General features: G+C 40.2%; 2 protein-coding genes, 1 long non-coding RNA gene and 1 pseudogene across 3 annotated transcripts in view; 3 read left to right on the forward strand and 1 right to left on the reverse strand.

The window, feature by feature from the left end:
- LOC145643315 (uncharacterized) overlaps positions 1-5,824 on the forward strand; it is a 12,670-nt gene extending 6,846 nt beyond the window's left edge. Inside the window, exons 2-4 of the long non-coding RNA XR_014125053.1 lie at positions 5,342-5,377; positions 5,513-5,557; positions 5,779-5,824. This is a non-coding gene — a long non-coding RNA (uncharacterized LOC145643315). The remainder of the gene's footprint in view (positions 1-5,341; positions 5,378-5,512; positions 5,558-5,778) is intronic.
- Positions 5,825-6,402: 578 nt separating this feature from the next.
- LOC118241520 (globoside alpha-1,3-N-acetylgalactosaminyltransferase 1-like) lies at positions 6,403-7,797 on the forward strand. The gene is made up of 2 exons (XM_081719946.1): positions 6,403-6,530; positions 6,849-7,797. Exons 1-2 carry the CDS (start codon positions 6,409-6,411, stop codon positions 7,615-7,617), a joined length of 891 nt encoding a protein of 296 aa, XP_081576072.1. The 5' UTR covers positions 6,403-6,408; the 3' UTR covers positions 7,618-7,797.
- A 4,844-nt stretch (positions 7,798-12,641) lies between these two features.
- LOC118241519 (globoside alpha-1,3-N-acetylgalactosaminyltransferase 1-like) lies at positions 12,642-15,545 on the forward strand. The gene is made up of 4 exons (XM_035526840.2): positions 12,642-12,666; positions 13,176-13,208; positions 13,355-13,489; positions 14,091-15,545. The coding sequence occupies exons 3-4, from the start codon at positions 13,446-13,448 to the stop codon at positions 14,767-14,769; spliced, it is 723 nt and encodes a 240-aa protein (XP_035382733.2). The 5' UTR covers positions 12,642-12,666; positions 13,176-13,208; positions 13,355-13,445; the 3' UTR covers positions 14,770-15,545.
- A 5,034-nt stretch (positions 15,546-20,579) lies between these two features.
- On the reverse strand, positions 20,580-26,699 carry LOC118241518 (uncharacterized; annotated as a pseudogene).
- Between the last annotated feature and the right edge of the window lie 618 nt (positions 26,700-27,317).

Consider the following 27,317-nt stretch of genomic DNA (forward strand, 5'->3'; position numbering starts at 1 on the left):
GCATGCAGTCCTTCACTTTGCAACACATTTATAGACATTTGAAGGTGTTAAAAGTTTTAGACTGCTACTGCTGCTGCTCTAGTATTTGTGTTTCACTGTCACAAAAAAGATTAAGCCCAATGTAATAACATGTCATTAAATTCCACTGTTACCCTAAATCATATTGATTCGTACCCTGCAGACTTAGTTGAGGGATTCAACTTGATATGGTGGACAAATGTGTAAAGTTACATTTTCAATGGATTAAGTGATTAAAAGGGGAACATTTAAATGTGACTACATTTATCAGCACTGACCTATATTCCACTGACTGATTCATGTCAAGAGATTTTTCTTGTGGTTGTTATGCGCTTGGAGATGACAGCATGTCAGCATGTTACAATAGACGTCAAGCTTCAAATTAACTTCAAGCCTTATGAAGTTATGAAGTAGTGTAACGTTATGAAGTAGTGTAAAGTTGATCAAAAACAGAACAAGTCATAAACCGGAAAAGACAGAGAGAGATAATGCTCGGTATGCAAAGAACACAGGAAAATGGATAGGTATACATTTACAGAAGTAATGAGAAACAGGTGAGAACAACCAGTTATCCGGGGATGCAGATCTGATGAGGGTGTGATGGTTGACGTAACCAGACTGAGTGACAGGAGAGCAAGCAACAGGTGAATGCTGGGAGTTGAGTTCTGCCTGGGGAGCATGACAGCCCCGCTTACCTCATTCATAATCCTCATTTTATTTATCACCTTCACCTGTGCCTTACTCCCTCTTTAAAGCCTAGAGACGCTTATCTACGCTTGCTGGGCACAGCTCCAAGACTAGTGTTCCCATTTTGTCACACTGAGACAGTACTGCCAGCGCATTGGCTTCTGCATTCTGTTATTTGCTTTTGCACAGTCGACACTGAGCTACTTAATTTTGTGATGGAGAATAAAGAAACTCCATTGCAACAATCGCGTCTCCCTCCCATGCAAAGTTTGACGTTCTGCTTGATGTTATTTCACACCCGCTGTACCTTGTTACCAAGTTTAGTGTTTCTGGACTTTATGGTCTTTGCTGTACATTGTGTTTTAGCCAAGAAAAAGAAGAAGAAGAAGAAGAAAAATTTCAACAATTTCACCATGTTTTCAAGGTTTACGTGCTACACACAAGCGTCCTGTTGCAGTGCTGCTGCCAATGTGTGTAATCTACAGCTGCTGTGAGTGGAAGTGGTGATGATGCAAGGGACTTCACTCACGTTCTCTCACGTGCAGCACACACTCAGTAACAAATGTCTCAACCAGGTTAAGCTTGCACTCGTCTCATCAGAGAAGTTGTCATTTTTGCTGATTTTTAAATCCAGTTTTTGTATCTTATATTTTAGCTCTAAAATGACCAAGGTCTGGACCTTGCTGACCTCACAGCTGGTCATAGGCATGACATGAACATTTGCGAGAACACAATGCAGCAGGCACGTTTTGCCATATGGTCAGGCATAATGCTGGAACAGGTATTCTGATGGACACATTTAGCAGCTTATGGACTCTTTCAGATGTAGGGCCAACACTTTTCCAGGAAAGCAGAATGCCCATGAACACTAACTTGTCCACAGTGAACTGACGTTTTTCTCCATTCTGAGTGAGTTCACAGCTGTAAAGCCTATTGAAGAAAGTGAGGTAATAAAAATAGTGTAAACTGGGGAAAGAGGTTGAAACATTGAATTAGACATATTAATAATAGTATATATATATATATATATATATATATATATATATATATATATATATATATATATATATATATATATATATATATATATATATAAAAAAAATAACAGTCAGTATAGTGATTCTAAGTCCTTTCAGAATGATTTGTGTACAGGCTGGAGGCCTCTGTAGACCTCTGCATGCTTGTGCAAAGGATCCTGGGTAGGCTTCAGCAGACCTCATTGTAAGATGCATTATCTTTCCACCAGGCTCAGGACCGTATATAAAAACATTCATCTTTAGGATGGGGTCAAGAGAAGTCTTCTCTAGGAATGTGGTGTTAACGGGTTCTAACTGGTGTGGGTGAATACATAATTTTGCCTATATTGACTAATTTATGGGTTGGATGTAATGGTAGCGAATGTAAACACTAATATGTAAAAGAAGGTGGGGTAATTACATAATCACTTATGACAAATGTATCAAAATGTGGGTACTTTGTGTGATTGTTAGACATTCTCTGGAGGGTGCCCAATAATGCTTGTTAATGTTAACCTGCAATAAAGGACGGACCAGCTATTCTCTTCTAATAATTCTTAACTCTGCATCTTTATTTTCTATTTGAAAGTTTACTTTAAAACTAGCTGATTGGGGATTTAGGGTCGACAGCAGCATGCAGCCTCTGGTCATGAACGATCTGAAAATCAGCATCTTGTACCTGTCAGCACCGTTGCGTGATACCTCTGGTTTCTGGGGTCGCCTCCAGATGGGTGATACCCCCACTTGAGGTTTTAATCTATTGAAGATCACAGAACCATTCATCTACTGCAACAATTCAACTGGAGGAACTGGATATGGGTCCAGTGTCCTTAGGCACTGTCACGACTGGGTTCACACACAGAGTTGCATCTCGAATGGAAAAGGTCTAGCTCAACCAGTTCTTTAGTCTCAACACTGTCTGTAGTTTAAAGGGAATATGTCAGAAAGGTTGGACTTGTGGTGTTACACTGTCTTTGGTGTGTAAACGTCTCTGCTTTTTGCTGTGCATTCATGCCTAAACAGAACTGTTACTGTTGTGGAATCTGGCTTTTCATGTCATTTTGGACATATTTATAATATATATTTATAATATATTTATTTCACAGGATATATATATATATATATATACACACATACTATTTAAAAGTATATATTTAAAGAATTATTCTGAAAGAAATATGAGACTTCACATAATGGCTCTTGCCCTTGTGTTGCATGTTACTTCCATATTTATCTACATATCTAACATATATAACCAGCATGTTTTCAGAGTGTCAACTGAAGTTTTGCGTAGTGCTCATCAGTTCTCTGAGGTGAACACATGGGTTCTGTAGCCCAAGCATCCACTGCTTATTTCTGTGGTCTGTGAGGTGGAGAGAGGCAGCTGAACCAGCAGGTTATTCAGAATGCTCACAGCTGTGAATGGTTAATGGTAGTCTGCTTAAATGCTGACCACCTTGCAAGGCAAGTTCTCTGGGGTGTGGTGGGGAGAGGCCTCTGAAGTGCCTGTGTTGTATCTGATGGCAGCAACCATTGAAACGCCAGTACCTTTCAGCTGACTTACATTCATGACGTTCAGACAATTGTCTTTCAATGCCTGAATCTAATACACAGCAATGCTCATGACAAATTAATTTGTGAAAATGTCTGGAATTAACTCCGTCACAGTAACAATAAACAGTTAACAGTAACCACAGTCATTCATGACACATTCACAAACAAAGCACTAACAACATATTTCAAAGGGCCTATTTACACCATAATTAACATGCATTTTTGGTAATCATGTTCAGATATAACTTGAAAATTAAAATAGGGAAAAAAATTAATAAATCATTCCAAATCATTAATCACGTTCACATCTGCAGGTATGCGCATACAACATACGCATGCAAATGCACACATTTCAAATACCCTTTACATTTTTTTATTATTTGTCTTGTAAACCGTTTAATCCAGTTCAGGGTCATGGGAGGGCAGAGCGTATCCTGACAGCACTGGGTACACATAAGGAAGTCTAAACAACTTCACAGAGAAATTCAAAAAGCTCAAGATAAAGTAATGACATCTCAAATTATTTAGTCCAATCAGTTCCCTGAAACTGCATAATACAACAACCAATGTAATATTAAAACTGGATGAGAATTTTCTTCCATCAGAGGTAAACATCAATATGTTTTAAGTGAGAGGTGAATGAAGATTATACTTCACTGTAAAGAATATCATTACATGAGAATGGGAATATCCTAATGTGTAGAATATCATCACATGATAAAATAACTAACCAAACAATCAATCAATGATCAACAACAATAATAAACTGTAAATTAATAATAAACTAATAATCTGTAATCATACTCATCAATTTGTTTAATCTGTAGTCTGGAGTTACACTTGTTAATTGGGTTGCTGTTTCTTTAAACACATTTACCCTCCCTAATGGTTGAGAGCGGGGTTTCAAGAAAGTCCAGAATGTAGGGGTGGCCAGTTGTTGATTAAAATTATTCTACATCTAATAATTCCATGTGATGTCCTTCAACTAGTAATACATCTTTAAATAATTTTTTTTTTTTAAGTTCAGTTGAGCTGTATGTAGCAAATAAATTTTTTGACCATTAAGCATACATGATTTTAAAAGAGATCTGCACACCCTTCCAAGATGGTTTCATTCTGATGGCTATGATGGTTTGGGATTATCTACAGCTCCTGCCTGCCACTTCTCTAGTGGCGTCCAGCTAAGACAGATAATAAATATGACCATGCGATTACTACAGAACTGTCACCTGTTTTTACTGTCACTGGTAGGAGTGCTGCTGGTTGGGTATGTAAATATGTTTTACTGACATTACTGGATTGATGGTGATTAACAATCAATAGAAATTTTGACTATTCTGATACATTCACAATTACTCCAACTGAATGCAGATTCAGGACACATAATGAAATGTTTTTGTTGTTTCAGTTGGTGATAATATTAAACTTTTTAATGTTAGATTAAATGATCTGTAATTATTTTAGAGGCCCTGCCTCCTCTGATCAAAATTATATATATATATATATATATATATATATATATATATATATATATATATATATAGAGAGAGAGAGAGAGAGAGAGAGAGAGAGAGAGAGAGAGAGAGAGAGATATTCAACCATGAATAATGAGCAACTAAAAATGTGTACATTTTCTGAGACTATTACAGAAAAAAAATTTTGAAAAACAAAAGCTTGAGGTTTAAATGTCCTACTGTTGTTACTGAGTAAATATGCTGTACGAATACAATTAAAGCACTGTGTGGGATTAGTCTGTGTAGGACAGTATGGGATTAATCTCAGTAGGAACAGAAATTCACACTATTTGGCATTTCTTGTACTGGTTCACTAATAAATACTTGTATTTACTAATGCAACTACACAGTGATTAATTCTGCAGTTTACTGAAGGTCATCTGAGTAAGGCAGGAATCACCCATTGTAGTTGGTTTACTGCCGACACACCCATGTCAAGTTAATTTGTTGTCCAATTCACAGTGTGCAACTTTGGTGTACGTATCTGAAATTTATGCACAATGCTGTTAATGGTCACAGTTCAGCTACTGACTGTATCCTCTCTCTCATCAGGTGCATTTACCTGGGCTACACTTCCTCCTGGCTTAGGTGAATTGTTACACACACACACACACACACACACACACACACACATACACATACACACGCACACACATACACACATGCGTGCACAAACACACACAATCTGTACGAGCACTAATATATATGCTTTATGTCTTATAGTGTGAATGTAGAACTAGAGGAACTCAAATTGTACTTGAGTGCGAAGTGAGTACTGTTACATTTACAGAGTTTTACATTCACACATTTCACCAGGACAACACGTTCCAAATTCTGGTTTTTTTTGTTCTGATTTACTATGGTGTCACAACAATGGTCTTTATTACTGTTATAAATAAAGAGTCATAACAGTCATTTTAAAATAACATCAATATTTCATGTTGGTTCATCAGCTTTTCTGGGTTTGTAATTGTTTTTTACTTCACAAGGGAAAAAGAACAGCACAAAACCAGGAATGTACTCCTCCCTCAGGCGTATGTACAACTTCACACACACACACACACACACACACACACACACACACACACACACACACACACACACACACACACTCACTCACACTCACTGCTGATTAGTTACAATACTTAAAAAGCATTGTATAGTTATACCTCATAGTTCTTATACTTATTCTCCACTTTTTTGGAATTAATACAGATCCAACCACTTAATTCAAATTGCGTTTTGTACCACTGTAGCAGCCATTTAGCAACTGCTTTAAACAAGCATAGCAACAAACTAGAATACCTTAGCAATGACTAGCAATGATGTAGCAACCACCTACTTTCAGCTTGTTGCAAGCATTGTATATTTCCTTCAGGAAATACAAATCTAGTTACTATTGATCTAGTTTTAATTTGTTTACTTAATTTGTAGTTAATTGGCATTTATGTAATTTTCTTTTATATGTTTTAGGATTTTTTACAAGCAGCCTAGTGTTCTAAATGGGAACGTAGATATGGATGTAGTAAGTATGTGTGTCTGTGTGTGCGTGTATATGCATATGTATTTATTTATATGTGTATTCAAACATATGTTTGTGCAACAGAAGGAAAGATGTCATGACGGTGACCCCATGGCTAGCCCCAGTGGTGTGGGAGGAAACATTTGACACAAGTCTGATTGACTCCTTCTACAAAATGCAGAACATCACTGTGGCAACCACTGTGTTTGCTCTGGGGAAGTATGTACTTATCACAGTATGCTGGTGTTTAAGAACATTTACTGGTGAACAGTGGAGTGTAACTATAATATTAAATGTTTGAGAAAATCGTCTTCTCACGCCAACTAAGCTGACCAAATAAGCTGGTAGTTATTGAATAAACCTTTGTCATACTCAAGAAAAAGGCAAACTATTAGGTTAACTATAAGTCTGCAGTAAGCTTTCAGTGAGTAAAATCAGTGGCAGAACAGACAGAAAACTGTACATGGACTGAAACTCTTATTTGCATAATTATTGACAACTCTTTTCCCCAATCCGAATTCCCAATTCCTAATTCAGATATGTGCAGTTCCTAAAGGACTTCCTAGAGTCAGCAGAGAAGCACTACATGCAGGGTTACCGGGTGCATTATTACATCTTTACGGACCAGCCAGAGGCAGTTCCTATGGTAACACTGGGTGCCAACCGTAGTTTGACTACACTGAAACTTCCAAGCTCAAACCGCTGGCAAGAGATCACTCTACGCAGGATGGAGAAACTCGAGAAACTCATTGACACCCAAATGATCAATGAAGTCGACTACATCTTCAGCCTCGATGTGGATACCAAATTCTATGGTCACTGGGGGGCGGAGACTCTGGGTGATATTGTTGCTGTGATACACCCTGGTTATTACAGTACACCACGTGATGAGTTCCCATATGAGAGGAGGCCTGAGTCACAGGCCTACATTCCTCAGGGGATGGGAGATTATTACTATGGTGGTGCGGTGATTGGTGGTCTAGTGGAAGAGGTGCACAAACTCGCTAAAACTTGCCGCATGCAGCTGGACATGGACAAGGCCAATTCTATTGAAGCAGCGTGGCAGGAGGAGTCTCACCTGAACAAGTACTTCCTGCACAACAAACCCACCAAGATCCTGTCACCTGAGTACCTCTGGCAGGACTTCAAATCCAAAACTCATGAAATAAAAATCAGCCGCTTCTCTCAAGTCATCAAGATCTATACTTTTGAGCAGGGATCCCAAATTAATCATCAGTTACATATTAATAACTCATTAATCAAACATTATATATATGTTAACTACTGGCAGCTAACTATTATGTGAGTTAACTGCTCATTATCCATCAACTGTTACTTAGTAAATAATTGACTACTTAGACATGAGGAATTGACTATACTATTAATTGTTAGCTTGATAATGGAATCACATGCTTTTCGAATTTTTAAGTTGATTTGTGAGGTATTTGCCAGATTTATTGTTGTATTCTAAGTTGTTATTTCAAAATGTCCAGTTTTTCCTCGTATCTGTTATAGCCTGTTTCTCGTTTGCTTTCGTGTGTTTTTGTTTGCTTATAATGTATCCCCGTGCTCTCCATATTAGTAATATGACCTTGGACTACTACAACGACTCTGATGTTGGATTTGCCCCTAATAAATCTCTCTCTCTCCCTCTCTCTGTCTGTGTGTGTGTGTGTGTGTTTGTGTGTGTGTGTGTGTGTGTGTGTGTGTGTGTGTGTGTGTGTGTGTGTGAGTGTGTGTGTGTGTGTGTGTGTGTGTTAATAAATAATAATTTTTATTTTATATAGTACTATTGTTTATGTTTTTATAATCTAGAATTTGTTTACAAAGTTCAGACTAAAACCAGTTGCTGAAAAAGCACAAACTGTCTGGGGACTGAAACTTATTATCATAAAAAATTGACAACTCCATTTTGACAAATGATGACAAATAAGCTGGTTCTTACTAACTATATATTGTGTTTGCACTGGGGAAATATGTACTTATCACAGGCTGATGGTGTGTAACTATGATATTAACTTTTTAAGGAAATGATCATCTCTGGACAAAATGACAAATAAGCTGGTTGTTACTATATTAACCCTTGTCACACTCGACAAAAATGCAAATTAATGTGGTCTATAGTTTGGTTATCAAGTTATCATTGACTAAGATGACTGCAACTCTTATTAACATAATTAATGACAACTTGTTCCCCCAATTCCTCATATATATGCAGTTCCTGAAGGGATTCCCAGAATCAGCAGAGAAGCACTACCTGACATCCAATTTGACATCCAAAATTTAAAATCACAAACCTCAATAGATCTTTTAAAGACTTAATTTGTTTCAAAACAGAGCGAAAGCAATATATCTTAAAAAATATAAATTCATTGAAAACTGTATCAAGTATGTTCCACATGTTAATTAAAGGTAAAGAAGACGAGTCCTTGGGGGCTTCCATACTTTTTCATATTTAAAATTATTGTACAGATGCTTGGTACAGCCAGAGTTGCCCTGCCACTTACTGGTAGCACCAGCAAACAGTATGTATACTTGGATTCTATTGGAGATCTTAGGAGTAAAGTGCGCTGGCAAACAGATTCAAATGGCAGATTGAAATAAATTTTAAAATGTAGCAGAATAATAAAATTAAAGAAACAGATTCAAATAACAGTTTGAAATTTAAAAAAATATGTAACTAAATAATGCAAATAAAAGAAACATGTGAACATAAATGTGACCACACTTTGTGGGCATGACATATGCAAACTAAATAAATAAATACAAATAATAATATTATCTAGGCATACTCATAGTCATAACTAAAGTTAGTCTAGTTCATTTGGTTACTGTCTCTTTAAATACATACTACCACAACCTTCAACAGGCTGAGTAAGAGCCTGTTCAATATGGGACCGTCCAAAATGTGGGGGTGGACAACTGTCATTCAAAACTTATTCATTTGAAAATGGTTCTGTATCTAGTAATTCCATGCATTGTATTTCAGTTGGTCATCTATAATTAGATAAAGTAGCATAGTGGAGTTCTTTGGAGTAAATATATTGTTTGCCTAATACAGATTGGTATTTTCAAAGAGGAGTTCTGCACACCCCTGCACCATGATGTTATTCTGATTATGATGGGATAACTCCTGTCTCTCATTTTCATTGTTCTTTATGCTTTGCACAGAGGAAAATCATCACCATGCGCTTGCTACAGAACTCCCATTTGTTTGTCCTGTCATTGGTAGGATTGCTGCTGGTTGGGTATGTAATTACCTTTTACTGACACTACTGGAATAATGGTGACTGTATCAAACAATAGAGCTGATGGCTATATTGACACATTCAATCAGATAGAATACATATTCATGACACATAGGTAAAGATGAGAATGCTTCAGTTTCATTTGGAGATAAAATTCAACATTTTATTCTGTCAGATGAAACATATTTAATCATTTTATTAGAGGCATTATCCCTTTTGACATCGATAAGTGTTCAATATGATGAAATACATCTTCTGGAAATCTTATTTCAAGCATGAACAATAAACAACTAAAAATGTATCCACTGTTGGTGAGGGTTTTTTTTACTTATTTAAATTAGACTTGAGATTTATGTTTAAGGAGTAGTTCCTTTATTTAATGCAGGCTGAAGAACATACACACAACATTGATACAATATATTTCTTACTGAACAAATTTGGCTGGTACAGAATCAGATGATAAAAGATACAAATTAAAGATTCTAGTTTAAAGTGCTTACTAAGTTACTAAGTAAAAATGGCAAAGGAAGGCAAACAAAGCATTGCGTCAGAACAATACGTGTAAAATATATTGTATTATACTGTGAAGATTTTGCCTTAAAAAATGTAAATATTAACATTAATTAACATGCCATATTATAAATCAAAACTAGTGAATATCACTTTTCATGTTGATTCATGGTCATTTAATGTAAAAAAGCAAATAAAAAATTCCAAATCTATAGTCCAGAAGCTGAAAGTAGTGACGAATGACAGCAAAGAACACCTGATTCACATGTGCCTATTCAAAGTGAGCTTAAATGTATTCTAGATGGATTCTCTAGAAGTTCTAGATGTGTTCTGTAGACGTTACCCTGGTTGTCTATTTTAATAGAATGTCTATATGTAAAATTAGCAAAAGCTTGCTGCTCACAGTGTGTTAAAAGAAAAGTGTTAATGGTGCAGTAAAGTGAGAGAATCTTCTGGTGGTTGCTTTTCATTTTATAGCTACCTAGGATGAAGGCAAGTAAAGGACTACATGTTTAAAAGTTAAAAACAAACTAAATACATTTTCAAACACATTTCATTAAAATCTGATTTTAACTACAGACAGTGAGCTATCAAAAAAAAATTATTATTGATTGTTTTCCACTTGATGAAAAAAGAAATGGCTATTTATGTAGTTTATTGTATGAAGCATGAAGAATAAGCCTATAACATGCATGTATGAATGCTCTGACTAACTGGAATTTGCATCTCATCTAACAGTAAACAGGAGAGATGGGTTTTTTATTCTGTTTCCTTAACATATTCTGAGAATCATTTCCTCCTGGAACCAGGTTGGATGGGAAAGTATTTAGTATTCAACACATTAATGCTCATGAGAGCTAAATGTAGGATTAGTCTCTGTATTAACAAAAAATATTAAACAGCAAGACTTTCTCCACACATACTGTACTGATGAAGCCAAACCTAAAGCAAAAAGGTCCACTAAAAGATCACCTTGTCTTAAGCCGAGATACGAGCTGGAACTTTTATTTTTGTGTGTTTAGCCTTTGCCTTTCTGTTCTTGAGTAAGTTATGTATACTGTTTTTTTTTTCTCAGACCATTTTATGGGCTATGATTCTGGATTTGCTCATTATTTACTGTGGCTCTACTGAGCATCTGCTGTTTCACTGTTAAGAGCTGAACAATTGTTGAGAGAGACGGTGATGTACCTGATCTATTGGTTGGTTTTGTCAGTTGAAAACTCTTCGGTGTTCATCAGGTGATTTGCGGTGGCATTTTTTGCTAGGTGTCCCAGTGGCATTTCAGGTATTTTGGTTTGGTTGGGCATGTCCAAGCACAATGTCTTGTAGAGTTTGTCTATAAAATCGCTAATGTTGTACAAGTGGATGACAGTTTCCTTAAAATTCAAGTCTTTAAACTTTGTCACTGCGAAGTATGCTCTCCTGCCAGTCTCACATCACTTCCTGTTAGCCATCCATCACTTCCTTTTGTCATGAATTCAGAATAGTATAGCAGATCAGACACCTTTTCTACGTTAAAACAACAAATACGTTCTACAAAGGTAAACAGACCAATAAGCAAGACGTCATCATGGACAGTGAATCAGCTTAATACTGAATACAGACTCCCTCCAAAGTCTGGCAGAGGACATCAAACAGCAAAACAGCCACTGGGAGACAATCTGACATGCTTAAAATAAAGTCATCCTTTTACCACTGATTAGCCTAATGCTTGGTGCTTTTGGATTTTTCAACTAGGCCTAATTAATGATTTACACAAATAAACAAAGATTTGGGATTTCAGCAGAAATAAGAACACTTAAATAGACAGCATGTAGTGGACTGAATGATGTGATGTTATTGTGTGATATTAAAATATTTGTTTAGTTTCACTACTTTGCCCTTTGTTGTCAGCAACTGATACAGGCCAACAAAACATGTAAAGGTTATGAAGTAACACACACGTTCATTTAAAGTAAACTGATGAATGCAACGTATTCATGGGTATGTGATACTTATACACAAGACACTTAATGGTCAGAGTTTAGTTACTGATTTTATCATTTTGCCTTTCAGGTGCATTTATTTTGGTTACACTTCAGCCTGGTTTAGGTGAATTGTTTTACATACACACACATATTTGGCACATTGTTTTTGACCTGTGTATTTTTCGACCTGTTCATACACATGAATGCTCTTGTCACTATGCACTTCTCTATACTAGATAACTTACATGTTTTTTGAGTTTTACAGAGTGGATATACAGACAGAGAAACCCATATGCTACTGGACTATGAAAATGTGAGTCCCCTTATATTTACACAGCAGTTTGCATTCACCAGGAACAAGAGTGGCTCCCTTGTTATGGTTGCGTATGGTATCGCACCAATGGCCCTAAAGAAGAAAAGCCATAGGATTATTGGTATATAATGACTGCTTATATAATATATGCTTACAGCAATAAAAAATATATACAATTTCAGCTCTGAAATTGGCATATTCTATTAACTTATTAACTTCATTGTCTTATGTTGATTGTCAGCATTCCTGGATTCTTGTTTTGTTTTTTTCAGGGGAAACGTACAAAACAAAAACAAGGACTTGCTCTCTCCTCAAGGGTATACAGCAAGACACACACACACACACACACACACACACACACACGCACATATACTACTCAGGCACACACACACACACACACACACACACACACACACACACACACACACACACACACATATACTACTCAGGCACACACACACATATACTACTCAGGCACACACACACACACACATATATACTACTCAGGCACACACACACACACACATATATACTACTCAGGCACACACACACACACATATACTACTCAGGCACACACACACACACACACACACACACACACACACACACACACATACTACTCAGGCACACACACACACACACACACACACACTTCTCAAAGGTACATAGCCACACATAAACACAAGCACACTGACTGCTAACTAATTACTATTTATCTGCTTTTAATTTAGTCATTTTTAGTTAATTGGCAATCATTCAAACTGAATCATTTATCTCTGTAGTTTTTTTTTTTTTATAGTTCAATGACTTTTGTGTGTTTTAATAGGATTATCTACAAGCAGCCCAGTGTGATAAATGGGTAAGTACATATGGAAATGGTGTGTGTGTGTGTGTGTGTATGTGTGTGTATGTGCATGTATGTGTACTTGCTTATAAGTGTGTGCATGTGTGTGTGTGTGTGTGTGTGTGTGTGTGTGTGTGTGTGTGTGTGTGTGTGTGCAACAGAAGGAAAGATGTCATCACGGTGACCCCATGGCTTGCTCCAGTGGTGTGGGAGGGCACATTTGACACAACTCTGATTGATGCCATCTACAAAATGCAGAACATCACCGTGGCAACCACTGTGTTTGCAATGGGGAAGTATGTACTTATCACAGGATGGTGGTGTTTAAGGGCCTTTTTTTTATTGGTGTGTAACAGTGTGCAACTAACTTTAAAATCCCATTGAATCCATTTTGGTGAACATCATCTTCTCAGATCAACATGTTAAAATACGTTTGTGGTTATTGCATTAACACTTGTTCAACAACATGCTAAAAACATAATAATAAATAATAATTTTTATTTTATGTAGTACTATTGTTTATGTTTTTATAATCTAGAATTTGTTTACAAAGTTCAGACTAAAACCAGTTGCTGAAAAAGCACAACCTGTCTGGGGACTGAAACTTATTATCATAAAAAATTGACAAACCCAAATAATATGGTTGTTGCTGATGGTGTGTAACTATGATATTACATTTTTAAGGAAATGATCATCTCTGGACAAGATGACAAATAAGCTGGTTGTTACTATTTTAACCCTTGTCACACTCGAGAAAAATGCAAATGAATGTGGTCTATAGTTTGATTATCAAGTTATCATTGACTAAAACCTGCTGTTGAAAAAACACAGAAACTGTTAGAGGACTGCAACTCTTATTAACATAATTAATGGCAACTTGTTCCCCCAATTCCTCAGACATGTGCAGTTCCTGAAGGGATTCCTGGAATCAGCAGAGAAGCACTACCTGCAGGGTTACCGTGTACATTATTACATCTTTACAGACAAGCTAGAGGCAGTTCCTATGGTAACACTGGGTGCCAACCGTAGTTTGACTACACTGAAACTTCCAAGCTCAAACGGCTGGCAAGAGCTCACATTACTCAAGATGGAGAAGCTCGAGAAACTCACTGAGACCCAATTGAACAATGAGGTCGACTACATCTTCAACCTCGACGTGGATACCGTATTCTCTGGTCACTGGGGGGCGGAGACTCTGGGTGATATTGTTGCTGTGATACACCCTGGTTATTACAGTACACCATACGATGAGTTCCCATATGAGAGGAGGCCTGAGTCACAGGCCTACATTCCTCAGGGGATGGGAGATTATTATTATGGTGGTGCGGTGATTGGTGGTCGAGTGGAAGAGGTGCACAAACTCGTTAAAACTTGCCGCATACAGCTGGACGTGGACAAGGCCAATTCTATTGAAGCAGCGTGGCAGGAGGAGTCTCACCTGAACAAGTACTTCCTCTACAACAAACCAACCAAGATCCTGTCACCTGAGTACCTCTGGCAGGACTTCAAATCCAAAACTGATGACATAAAAATCAGCCGCTTCTCTCAAGTCATCAAGATCTATACTTTTGAGTAGGGATCCCAAATTAATCATCAGTTACATATTAATAACTCATTAATCAAACATTATATATATGTTAACTATTGGCAGCTAACTATTATGTGAGTTAACTGCTCATTATGCATCAACTGTTACTTAGTAAATAATTGACTACTTAGACATGAGGAATTGACAATACTATTGATTGTTAGCTTGATAATGGAATCACATGCTTTTCGAATTTTTAAGTTGATTTGTGAGGTATTTGCCAGATTTATTGCTGTATTCTAAGTTGTTATTTCAAAATGTCCACATTAGGAATTGACTTTTTTTTAACTAAAAATATAAGTAATTTCATGCTTATGTCTCTTTAGTGTGTACAAATTATTTTGTGAAGGTGTGTTTGCATAGTTCAGCTTTTTAAAAAAGATGAATAGGAGATCGTTTTACCTTTAATGACAAAAAAGTGTTGGCATGACATTTGGAGAGTCTAGCTTTAGCTGGAATATGGCCATGAGCATAGTAAAAAAAAAATGTATAATTGAAAATATTGAAAAATTTCTCATTTTAAATGTTAAAAAATGTCTAATTTTAAATGCTGAAAAATGTATAATTTTGAATGTTGAAAAATGTCTGATTGCTGCCAGGATTGTAATTTTACATTTATGTATATTTTTAAAAACCAGAATTTATTTTTGCTATATAGATTAAAAATGTTACTGAAATCAGATTAAAGATGATGAACATTATTGCAAGAAAAGTGCAATGTTAAAAAAGCTTTGGCAATAAAGTTTCTAACCTCTGTGATGTTACCAGGTAGTCAAACTCGTCTTTCACTCTGCAAATGGAAGCAAAATATTTATCCTGCCAATGCCATCTCGCAATTAGAATTGATTCCTAGAATAAAACAGCTTATTACCATTACATCACCAGCATTACCGTGTATTAGCATGCAAAACAGCTAGCTACCATTAGCAATAGATCACTACCAAAATGCCAAACAAGTATCAATAATATTCTCTATTTTACATGGAAGTTATAACCTATAGATTTACAGAAACAATAACTAAATTCAGTTTTAGATTATGTAACTATTAACCTAATCACTAGTCATTTTATGGCTACATTATGCAGTATTAGACGATATAATTTTATAAGTAGCTTCGTAGCTTTGGAGGTAGATGGCCACTAGGTTTTACTGAATTCTTTATCCAGTGTTTCAATAAGTGTGATTCTGTTGTCACATTTCCCCCTCTAGCACTACCATCGCCATGGTAATGACATCCGTATGATTTTGTTTTTGATTTTAGTGATTGTTATATGTTCCGTTCTCCATCTCTAATTGTGTAGAGGTGTTCCTCCTTGTCCTGGGATTTCCTTGTGTATTTAAGTCTTGTTAGCTACTCATTGTTTGATGTCTTAGTGATTTTCTTGCTTCTCTACTTTATTGCTCCCTTTGGGCGGAGACTCTGGGTGATATTGTTGCTGTGATACACCCTGGTTATTACAGTACACCACGTGATGAGTTCCCATATGAGAGGAGGCCTGAGTCACAGGCCTACATTCCTCAGGGGATGGGAGATTATTACTGTGGTGGTGCAGTGATTGGTGGTCTAGTGGAAGAGGTGCACAAACTCGCTAAAACTTGCCGCATACAGCTGGACATGGACAAGGCCATTTCTATTGAAGCAGCGTGGCAGGAGGACTCTCACCTGAACAAGTACTTCCTGTACAACAAACCCACCAAGATCCTGTCACCTGAGTACCTCTGGCAGGACTTCAAATCCAAAACTGATGACATAAATTCATCCGCCTTTCTCAAGTCATCAAGAACTATGCTGAGGTGCGCCCCAACCCCTGATCAGTCGTCATGTTTTTACACCCAGCATTGTCACAATGTGCATATCAGGTTGAAATCTCCTGTCCAGGTTTAAAAATAACATTCTTCTTGTTCATGTAAAATCTTGACCGTGAGTAGAACATCATGACTCAGTAGAATCTTTCCTGTATATTTGTAGATCTTAGCATAACCGGTAGAAGTTGGTTGATCTCTAGCTGCTCAAAATCAGCTTTCTCACACATGCACACACACACACACACACACACACACACACACACACACACACACAGAGAGGAGAGGGTGCAGACTGTGCATGCTGCTCTCCTCTTGTCCTGGTGTTCCCCTGACGCACCATAACCATACATAGACCTTCCTTTTGTTTGATCTATTGTTTCGTAGATTGTCCTCTCACTGTGATCATGATGCTGGTGTTGACCATTGCTTTGTCTATAACTACAATTTTGGACTGCCCTTCTGACAATAAACCTGCCTCAACTTTTATCCACAAGTGTCTGGCTACATTGTTAACATTACATCATTACATAGATTTGTCATTACTGTATACTTTAAGAATAGTCATGTTTGAATGTATGCATATTATGGGTGATTTATTGAGCTTGATGTGCCTTGAGGTTAGCCATCAAGGCAAGGCAAGTTTATTTGAAAGTCAAATGTATTTATATAGCATTTTCCACAACAGTCATTATCAAAAAGCAGCTTTACATAATTCAGAGGACAAAGTATAATAAATATAGCTGATCTAGTCAACATTCTTATTAATGCTAACTCACCAAAACAAGGAAGACTCAAAATCTGCTTCAATCTGATTTCTAGCCTTAAATTCATCTGCTACTCCCCTAGGAACCCCAATGGCATCTGTGTATATTTTAAAAAGCTACCTAATGCAAGTGCACTCTTATGAATATGATGATTATTGTGTCCTTTTAATTCAACCTTATGGACAGAAACCACAGAAAAGGGAACCACTAACATCACTCTTGCACAAAGATCTGTCCATCCTGCTGCCAATGTTACATACAGCTCATCATGACCACATACTCAAACAACATCTGGTACTATCACCCCATCAGTCTTCAGTGTACTAAGTGTACAGTGTACAACACATTGTTGTATAACTAATAAGTGACCACTAGTATTAAAAAAACAAGAATCCCAAAACATTCGACTAGCATTATTCACAACCCAAATCCTCTTACACAAATCTGTGAAATTTTTCATATTTGGCCCAGATCCTCCTGTAAAATGAAAACAATCAGGAAATACAGTTGAATTGGCCCATACATCGCATCAGTGATGCCGTATGGCTCAAGACAGAATAGTGTTATATTGTTCAATAAACATTTGACAGGATGCCATATTTTTCATAATTTTAAAGAACTGTGAGCTATCTTTGTATAGTAAACACCAGAATGGACAAATTTTACAATCAACACAGTCAATGGAATTAACGGGAAGAGGCCATATCATTGGCTGGGACCTACCTTTACTGCACACAATACAATTATCTGTTGTTATGATCTGGGCTGTATAACTGGCATGAGACAGCCATACATTATCAGTGTGTTTGGATGCATTAACCTCTAACTGCTCCCTGAAAACTTCATGCAAGTTTTTTACAAAGTGAATAACACTCTGTTTATTTTGTCTATTGTTGGTAAAAACTTGCATGAAGTTTTCAGAGAGCAGTTAGAGGTTAATGCATCCATACACACTGATAATGTATGGCTGTCTCATGCCAGTTATACAGCCCAGACTCCTTTAGCACGATAGCCAAACCACTCACAGATCTGTTGCATGGCCTCACCAAGAGGATCAAATGGAACCCAGAGGCAGAAAGATCCTTCATGGAGCTGAAAGCTGCCTTCTCCACCGCTCTAGTGTTGCAACAACCTGACCTGAGGTAGCCTTTCGTGGTGGAGATAGATGCGTCAAATGTGGGAGTGGGCGCAGTGCTTTCCCAACACAAGGGAGCGGCAAGGCAATTGGAGCCCACTGCATACTTCTCCAAGAAGCTATGTGCTGCAGTAAGGAACTATGGTGTGGGAGATCGCAAACTCCTCGCTATGAAACTGGCATTTGAGGAGTGGAGGCACTGGCTGGAGGGAGCGAGGCACCCCTTTTTGGTCATTACAGACCATAAAAACCTGGAATATCTTCAGACCGCCAAAAGGCTCAATTCAAGGCAAGCCCGGTGGTCACGCTTCTTTACAAGGTTTGTATTCCACGTGACCTACCAACCAGGTGCAAAAAACGTGAGGGCAGATGCCCTCTCGTGTCAGCACCATGCAGAAGCGCAATCCACCAGTCTAGAGCCGGTTCTGTCCCGCACCTGCTTTCTGGCCATAGTCAGATGGGACCTGGACCAGAAGATAGCTGCAGCGAATCCACATCCACACTGCCCACCTGACTGTCTCTTTGTGCCTCTCCGTCAACGGCGAGACCTGATTGCTTGGGCACACACCACCGTGGGGACAGGTCACACAGGGGCAACTCGTACCGCACAGCTGCTAAGCACTCGCTACTGGTGGCCTGCCTTGAACCAGGAGATCATCAGGTATGTGGCATCCTGCACAGTATGTGCCCGCAGCAAGACATTTCGCACACCACCTGCAGGTAAGCTACTGCCACTATCCACTCCTCCTTGGCCCTGGTCCCACCTCACTATAGACTTTGTAACGGGCCTACCTGTTTCAGAAGGCAACACCGTAGTCTTGGTAATTGTGGACAAGTTCTCAAAAATGGTGAGATTCCTGCCACTGAAAGACCTACCCACTGCCTGGGAACTGACAGAACTGCTTTTTCACCAGGTCCTCCGATTGTTTGCACTGCCGGAGGACATTGTATCAGACAGGGGACCACAGTTCACATCAAAGGTGTGGAAGGAACTGCTGGGGAAACTAAACATCACAGTCAGCCTGACATCTGGCTACCACCCTCAGGCCAACGGGCACGTAGAAAGGGTGAACCAGGAACTGGGTATATTTCTGAGGTCTTTTTGTCAAGATCAACCCAAGACTTGGAGTACTTACCTCCCCTGGGCCGAGTATGCCCAGAATTCTCTACGTCATGAAGCGACAGGTTTAACGCCTTTTGAGTGTGTTCTAAGTTTCCAGCCCCCACTCTATCCGTGGAATCCGCCCACGTCAGATCAACCGGCAGTGGAAGCGTGGTGTCGGTGCAGTGAGCGGGTGTGGGAAGGGGCGCATCAAATGCTGCGGAAGGCCTTCGCCACCTATAAGAGTAAGGCGGATAGGAGGCATGGGGATACGCCCCTCTATGAACCTGGACAGAAAGTGTGGGTCTCGACAGCAGATGGCCATGCAGGATCCCGCGGGAAGCTGGCCGCGAAGTACGAGGGTCCGTACACTGTCACACGACGCATTAACGAGGTCACCAGCCACGTGGGCCTCCCTGGTAACAGCCAGGCTTCTCGGGCTTTCCATGTGTCGGCACTGAAGCCGGTGGTAGAAGGTCCTCTTTCGGAGGAGTCCAATCCTTCGGGTGCCCCGCCTCCCCCCATGCGGGTGGAGGGGGGTTTGGCGTACAAGGTGAGGGCACAGGTGCACTACCTTGTGGACTGGGAGGGGCACGGGCCAAAGGAGCGGTGCTGGATACTGGCTTCCCAGATCTTGGACCAAAACCTCATCACCTCCTTCCACAGGCTGCATCCTCTGAAGCCGGCGCCACATCAATGGGGCCGGCCATGCGCCAGGAGGCTGACGGGGTCTTTGGGGGGGGTTCTGTCACGGTTGGCTAGCCAGCTAGCAGGGGAGACACGCCCACCCCTGCTAGGGACTTCACATCGCACCTGCCCCATTCACAATCCCCTGATTACTGATTGCTTTCACCTATTTCCCATTCACTCCCTATTCTATTTCTACCTCCTAGATCCTGATTCTTAAAATGTGTTCCATTGTCTGATCTTATTTTTTCAGGAAACCCATGTCGTGGTATGTACTGGTTAATCAAGAATTTTACCACCGAATTACCGTCTTCCTTTTTTGGTTGGCCATGCTTCTGGCCACCCCGTGTAGGCTTCCACGCACATCAATATGTACCTGTATCCTCGCACCGTCTCCCCCATATCCGTGTAGTCTATCACTATCTCTCTCCCTGGCCTTGCCTCTAGCAGAAACCTCCCCTGTTCAAGTCTAATTGACGGTCTAGTGTTAAATCTGTTGCAAATTTCACAGTTCCTTACCACCTCTTGTGCCATGTCTTTCAAGCATGGATGCCACCAATGTTCCAGATTTTTCATCATCTGGGTCACCCCAACATGCCCCAACCCATGGGCTTCCTCCAATGCTGCCCTTCTCGTCTCTGGGGGTAAGATCGGTTTTCCATCCGGTCCTCTCCACACCCCGCTTTTCCCATTGGCTCCTCTTGCCACCCACACCACCTTCTCCTGCGGTGAAGCTTTTTCCTGCAGCTCTCTCAATTTCTCCTCCCCTGATGTCGCCTGCAGCTCCAATTCCACACAGACCAGGTTAAGGGTTGGCTGATATCCCGTCACTTGTTTAGCTGCCTGGTCTGCTGCTTGGTTCCCTCTTGCCACTAGTGTATCTCCGGTGTCATGTCCTTTACATTTAATGATTGCCACCCGATGTGGTAAGAGTAGCACCTCCGCCAATTCCTTCATCTCCTTCTCATGTTTAATTGGTTTGTTGGATGCTGTGACGAAACCAGCCCTTATCCACTGCCCTAATTCCACATGGGCTGCCCCGACGGCATATGCGGAATCCGTTTGTTTACTGACTCACCTGCACTCATCCAGAGAGCCTCAATAACCGCCACCAGTTCCGCTCATTGGGCCGACTGGGTTCCCTCCAGTTTTTCAGCTTTTTTAACCGCAAAGTCCCCGCTGTTCTCCTCCGTCCTGACATATATTGGTTCCACTACTGCATATCCTGCTACAAGCCCTCGGGTCGGATGTTTAAAACAACAACCGTCTGTGAACATTTTCTTTGCACCTGGAATTGCTTCTGCCTTTAAGTCTGGCCTTACCTTCTCACATTTGGCCACTTCGGCTGCACATTCATGTGGTTGCCCTCTGCCCATGCGGTCGGCCATATTGACACCTTCGTGTGTGTATGTGATGTGTGGTTGATTCAGAATTTTGCTGAGTCGCTGCTGTCACAGTGAAGTGAGTGTAAATGCTTGTGAGTTCACATATGCTACAACACTATGTGTTGTTAGTACATGGAATGGGTGCCCCATGACTGAATGGGCCGTTTTCTGAATCAATTTTGCCACTCCCACTGCGTGCTGAGTACACGTTGGGTGCCGTTTCTCCATTTGGTCGAGTAACACACTAGCATACATAAGCACTTTCCTCACCCCCCCTTTTTTCTGAAACAGAACCCCATTACTAACCGCTTCTGTTTCTGAAACATCCAGATGAAACGGTAAAGCGTAGTCTGCAGTGCTGAGGTCCGCAGCTTGAGCCAATTGTTGTTTCAATGCCACGAAGGCCTTTTCGGCATCTGCTGTCCAATTAAGAGGGTTGGTGAGATTTCGCATGCCTTGTTCAGTAACCAGTCGTCTGAGGGGCTGTGTAACGCCCACATAGTCAGGAATGTAATTACGACTGTAGCCGGTGAGACCAAGGCAAGAGAGCATGTCTTTAACCTTTTCAGGCTTAGGGTGATGTAATATCGTCGATCGATGTGCGGGGGACATGCCGGCTCCCCTCTGGGAAATAAACCTGCCTAAGAAGGAAACCTGAGTTCTGGCTACCTGCAGTTTGTCCTTACTTACTTTGGACCCCTGGTCAGCTAAGTTCTGGAGTACTGTTTGAGTCCCAATCAGGCATGTCTGTGCGGTTGGAGCCGCGATCATCAAATCATCTACGTACTGTATAAATATGGTGTCCGGTGGTAAAGAGCACTCACCCAATGCCTCTTTAAGCACCTGATTGAATAAATCTGGGGATAACGCAAACCCCTGAGGGAGGCGAGTATATTTGAGTTGACGACCCTGAAACGCGAATGAGAAGATGTCCCTGCATTGCTCAGCTAAAGGCAGACAGAAGAATGCGTTGGCTAAGTCTATACATGTGAACCACTTATGTTGGGGTCCCAGATTCGTCAGGGCCACATACGGGTTAGGCACTGGAACAGTCGGGGTCAGGAGGATATCATTAATGGCCCGTAAATCGTGTACCGTACGATACTTCCCAGTCCCTTTTTTCTCTACCGGTAGAATAGGTGAATATGCCGAATGCTGAATGCTGAATATGAAGGTTCTAACACTCCCACCTGCAAAAGCCCCTCTATCATGTCTCTAATACCTAATTCTGCCACTTGCTTGTGAGGATACTGGTGAATCCATATGGGATTCTCCTGTTGGACCTGAAAGTCTATTGGAATGCAGTTCATTAATCCGACATCCGTCGGACTGTCTGCCCACGAATGATCAGGGAGATTACTGAGCATTACCTGAGTGTTAGGGTGATCTAGCTGTTCTCTACCATGATATCTAGCGATAATTCTGTGCTCTAAGGTGGTCCGGTCAATCCCATCCATTTCAATCCTATAAGTCTTGCAGCTGGCAGAATAAAAAAAGCAAATTGGGTATCTGAGTCGGGACCCAATCGGTCGCACGTGAAGCCCTGAGGACCATAGGCCCCAGGTCCTTCGCCTGATTTTTAGGATGGAGAGCCAATGACACATGTGGTACCGCTTCACTCCCCATCCTATACCAAGGCTCTTGAGCCTCAGTTAACTGGACCGCCACGGCAACGCCCTCAGGAGCGACGTAGATGTACTTAGTAATGACATACCAATGTTCTCCTTCAAGATTCTCACAGAACTCCTCCTGATAGGAGTCATCCCCAAGATGGTCATAATACAAAGTGACGTGAGGAGGGTCAGGAGGCGGGGAGTAGGTTTCAAGTAGGGAGATCCAAGGCTTCCAGCTGAGGTATGCAGACAGAGCTCCCGTATGGCAGGTGGACTCCGGTTCCAGCAGGCACCAATAGATGTCAGCCCATTGTTCCTGAACTGGCTGAATGAGATACTGGGATGAGGTTCTCAGTCCTGAAGAGCAAGGAAGTTTAGTTCCGTCTGGTAACGTAACCATAAGTCCCTCCGGGCCACATAATATTGTAGCCCCCAACCTAATGAGCAAATCACGGCCCATCAGATTAACAGGCACTGTCGGTGAATAGACGAAAGGGTGCATCACAGTCTGTGTCCCCACTTTGGTGCATAATGGTTTGGTGATCGGCAGGGTCTGACTTACCGCAGAGAAGCCCATCACACTGGTAGTTTTGTGTGATAAGAGATGGACTACTTGTCTCGTGTTGAGCGTTGAACACGTTGCGCCAGTGTCCACCAAAAATGGCAGCTCATCTTCATTGACCCGTACTGACAGCAGGGGATCTGCCGTTGTCACGCTGTCAGGGCCTCCCTGTGGGGTCCGTCATTGTGGGCCCCATTCGGCTCCCTCCCTGGATTCCCAGTATCCTGCTGGATATTGTCCTCCTGGGGCCACCTGTGGGTAAGAAACCTGAACAGTTCCTCGTCCACATCCTCCTTGACCCCTACTTCCAGATGCTAAGGGGCCGGGTGCCTGACAGTCTCTGGCCCAATGACATAACTGTCCACAGTTGAAGCAAGGTGAGGTCACCGGTCCCCCGCAATCTCTGGCCATATGCCCCGGTTGTCCACAATTATAACACCCTTGCCCCGTCTGAGTAGCCTGCCGGAAAGCCCCTCGTCCACCCCCACTGCTCCCCCAGGTTCTCCCGCATCCGTAATACTCTCCGCATGCCCCTCTTCCTCCAGTGGGCCTCCATTGGGGAGCCGTAAACACGTATCCCTGACCACCCCACGGTGGCGGAGTCTGGGTCTCTTCACCCGCCGGTCCCGGCTGGGGGGCCGCGGTGATCGTTAACTTAGCCGGCTCCTTGTTCTTTTTTTCCTTATTCAATCTCTGTTTAACCTCTGCCAGCTGCAATCTAGTCAACTGCTTCTCTAATTCCTTATCTGCCTCCTCCGTTTTAGATGTCTCATCTTGCGCTAAAGATAAGTGTTGTACTAAATGTTTATCCCACATCTGAGTCGCTATCAGGCAAATCCGGGTTATTTTGCATAGCCTTTCTCACTACCGCCGGTACCCCTTCTAACACTGCCCTCCGGTACCACTCCCAATGTAGCCCCTTTTTCCTGAGTGGTGACCTGTGGATCTAACCCTTTTTTCCTGACATAAATCTAAATATTCTCTCGGATTCTCTATAGGATCCCACTTTAATTTAGGGATCACCACTGCGGATGATAAGGGATATTTGGTGTGCATGGCTTCTCCTAGTTTACAAATCACAAGTGTTAATCTAATCTCATCAGATTCATTTGTCGTGCCCCCATCGATCTCCAGCTCCCTAAGAAGCCAATCAGTTTGTCAGATCATCACCGGATTAACATCACCCTGTTCTCTCCCCAGTGCATTTAAACCTGCCTACTCCTTTTTACCATTGCGAAGTATTGCCTCCAGTTTCACTGTGTATACTGAGTTTTCTCCTGTTTTGCCCTTTTGGGTATAGGACCTTGTTTTTTGTAGTTTCTCTCTACTGTCTCTTGCCTGCCCCTTTTGAATTATTCTGCCTGTTTTTGGATTACTTTTTGGTTTTTGACTTGGACTGTATTTACTCCATGATTTATGCTTATCCCTGATCTCATTTTTCTGGCTCTGACCCTGGCTTGTTCTTTCTACTGATTTAGATTACAATAAAACCAGAACCTCTTATCCACGAGCATCTGACTTTTTGTCTGCCCCATTTGCACTGGCATTGTTCATCAAATCATCTAGAATTGGGTTAGTCGCACTAATAAACAGTTCATCATCACAGATTCCTGTATTCCCAAAACAAAAACATACATTTATTTTATCATCTCATACAGATTGCCAACACATATAACCCCAAACAATGTTATCAGGAACTTTCGATGACATCTCATTGCAATTGTCAAGTAAGGTTTTGATACATTTTCTACTATTGCTAGAACTGGAAGTATTACATGAAAATGATAATTGCATCCTAGCATCAAAACAATGCATTAGACATTTTAGTTATATGGTTATATACAATCAGTTTCTTAATACCTGTATGGCAGGGTCCTGAAATCGAGCAACAAAACACTTATGATTTTGAATCTCTTCGGTTGTGATTTTTCAAGAGAAAGTCCCCCATGTCAGCATCCAATCACCTTTGCAACTTTTGAAGATGTTATCTGTACTGGTGTACAGGCAACATGTTTGTAAACGATCTAGCAAAGGATGTGATAACCTGAGCTTTTTTTTTGGTTTTCAAAAACATCTTAATGTAGTCTGAGAACAGCTTGTTTCACAATCTTCAAAGTTGCTGTCTACAAAATATTTACTGAATATTGACCTAAAAAATCAAACGCTCATTTCCACTATCATCTTGGATAACCATCTGCTCAAGATCAGTTTCATTTGTTGTAGGACTCTGTTCCTTGTTAACAAAACTGGATGAAGAATGCTGCTGCGATTGTAATTACATGGTTGAATACTTTCACCACTTAATAGGCTCTCACTTAATGCAATTAAGCATTGATTCAGTTCATAAAAGATATCATTTTGACTTGCCTGTGCACTTTCAGGACTCTGAAATACATTTTCATTTTGACTGACCATTTCTGGTGTCAAAGCTAGACTTTCATTCAATTAACAGCTTGTAACTCAAATTGGTTCAAAGAATCTTGTTGCCATAGACTATTTTAGAAAATTATCAAGCTATGATTCGGGTCGTGAAAGATACTGATTTCACTTGCCTGTGCATTTTCTTTCTCACTTAAATAGTTATTTTTTTATTATTATTTTATTTGTAAGATCTCGCTAGTGGGTCATTATTTGGGCATTTGAGCCATAGTATGTAGGTAAATAGTTTAACAGTAGTAAACCTTCTGCTGTGCATTGATTCAGAAAGCTCAACACGTTTAAAATAATGTAGAATAATTCCATTCAGTATATCAGTATTCTCACAACAGAGATTGATCAACAAGTGATCATTCCACATTGGATTACCTCGGGCATCTTCCTCCCCCTCCTCTTCAGGTTGTAGAGTCTGTTCCTGGTATGACATGTCAGTGGTGACTAATCACAATTTTACCATATGCTAGACACAGTCTAGAAAAGAATACCTTGTAACAAGTCATTCAACATATAATCTATTTCTTTATTGGGCCATCTATCTACAAATAAAGTAAAAAAATAAATAAATAACAAAATTTAATTGTATAAAATTCAGGAAATAATGGAAATATAAGAATCGTAGTGAGCAGAAAGAACACACTGACGGTAATCCTTCTACTTAAAGCTTTTCCAAAGCAGTGAATTTAAGTAAATAAAGTACTACAGAATGTCTTAAATGTTGAATTAAAAGACCTCGTTTTGTACTTCACAAAATAGCATTCTATTTAATTAGACAGGTGTGGGGTTTCATAAATTAAATGAATGCTAAGCTTACACTAATAGAGAATAATGCGTAGAATGGAATAGGACTAATGCTTGAATTAATAATATAATTACTGTATGTCCAGACATAAAAGGAAATGCCCTAGACATGCATATGTGTGATTACGCAAGAAGACATGTGTACGAGACGGTCAAACAGAGGTGACGGCTGAGATGGAAAAACACAAAAGCAGAAGTGGTGCAAGGCGAGAAAAACTATAAGTCTGTCTGTTGCAAAGTTATCCTT

Source organism: Electrophorus electricus, chromosome 8 (genome assembly GCF_041902795.1).
Source record: "Electrophorus electricus isolate QZ-2024a chromosome 8, ASM4190279v1, whole genome shotgun sequence".
Taxonomy (NCBI): Eukaryota; Metazoa; Chordata; class Actinopteri; order Gymnotiformes; family Gymnotidae; genus Electrophorus; species Electrophorus electricus.

Bases quoted from the DNA above. Each gene is read 5' to 3' on its own strand.
- LOC118241519 (XM_035526840.2), top strand. From the start codon at position 13,446: ATGCAGAACATCACCGTGGCAACCACTGTGTTTGCAATGGGGAA. The intron at 13,490-14,090 runs GTATGTACTTAT...CCAATTCCTCAG, and splicing joins ACTGTGTTTGCAATGGGGAA to ACATGTGCAGTTCCTGAAGG.
- LOC118241520 (XM_081719946.1), top strand. From the start codon at position 6,409: ATGACGGTGACCCCATGGCTAGCCCCAGTGGTGTGGGAGGAAACATTT. The intron at 6,531-6,848 runs GTATGTACTTAT...TTCCTAATTCAG, and splicing joins ACTGTGTTTGCTCTGGGGAA to ATATGTGCAGTTCCTAAAGG.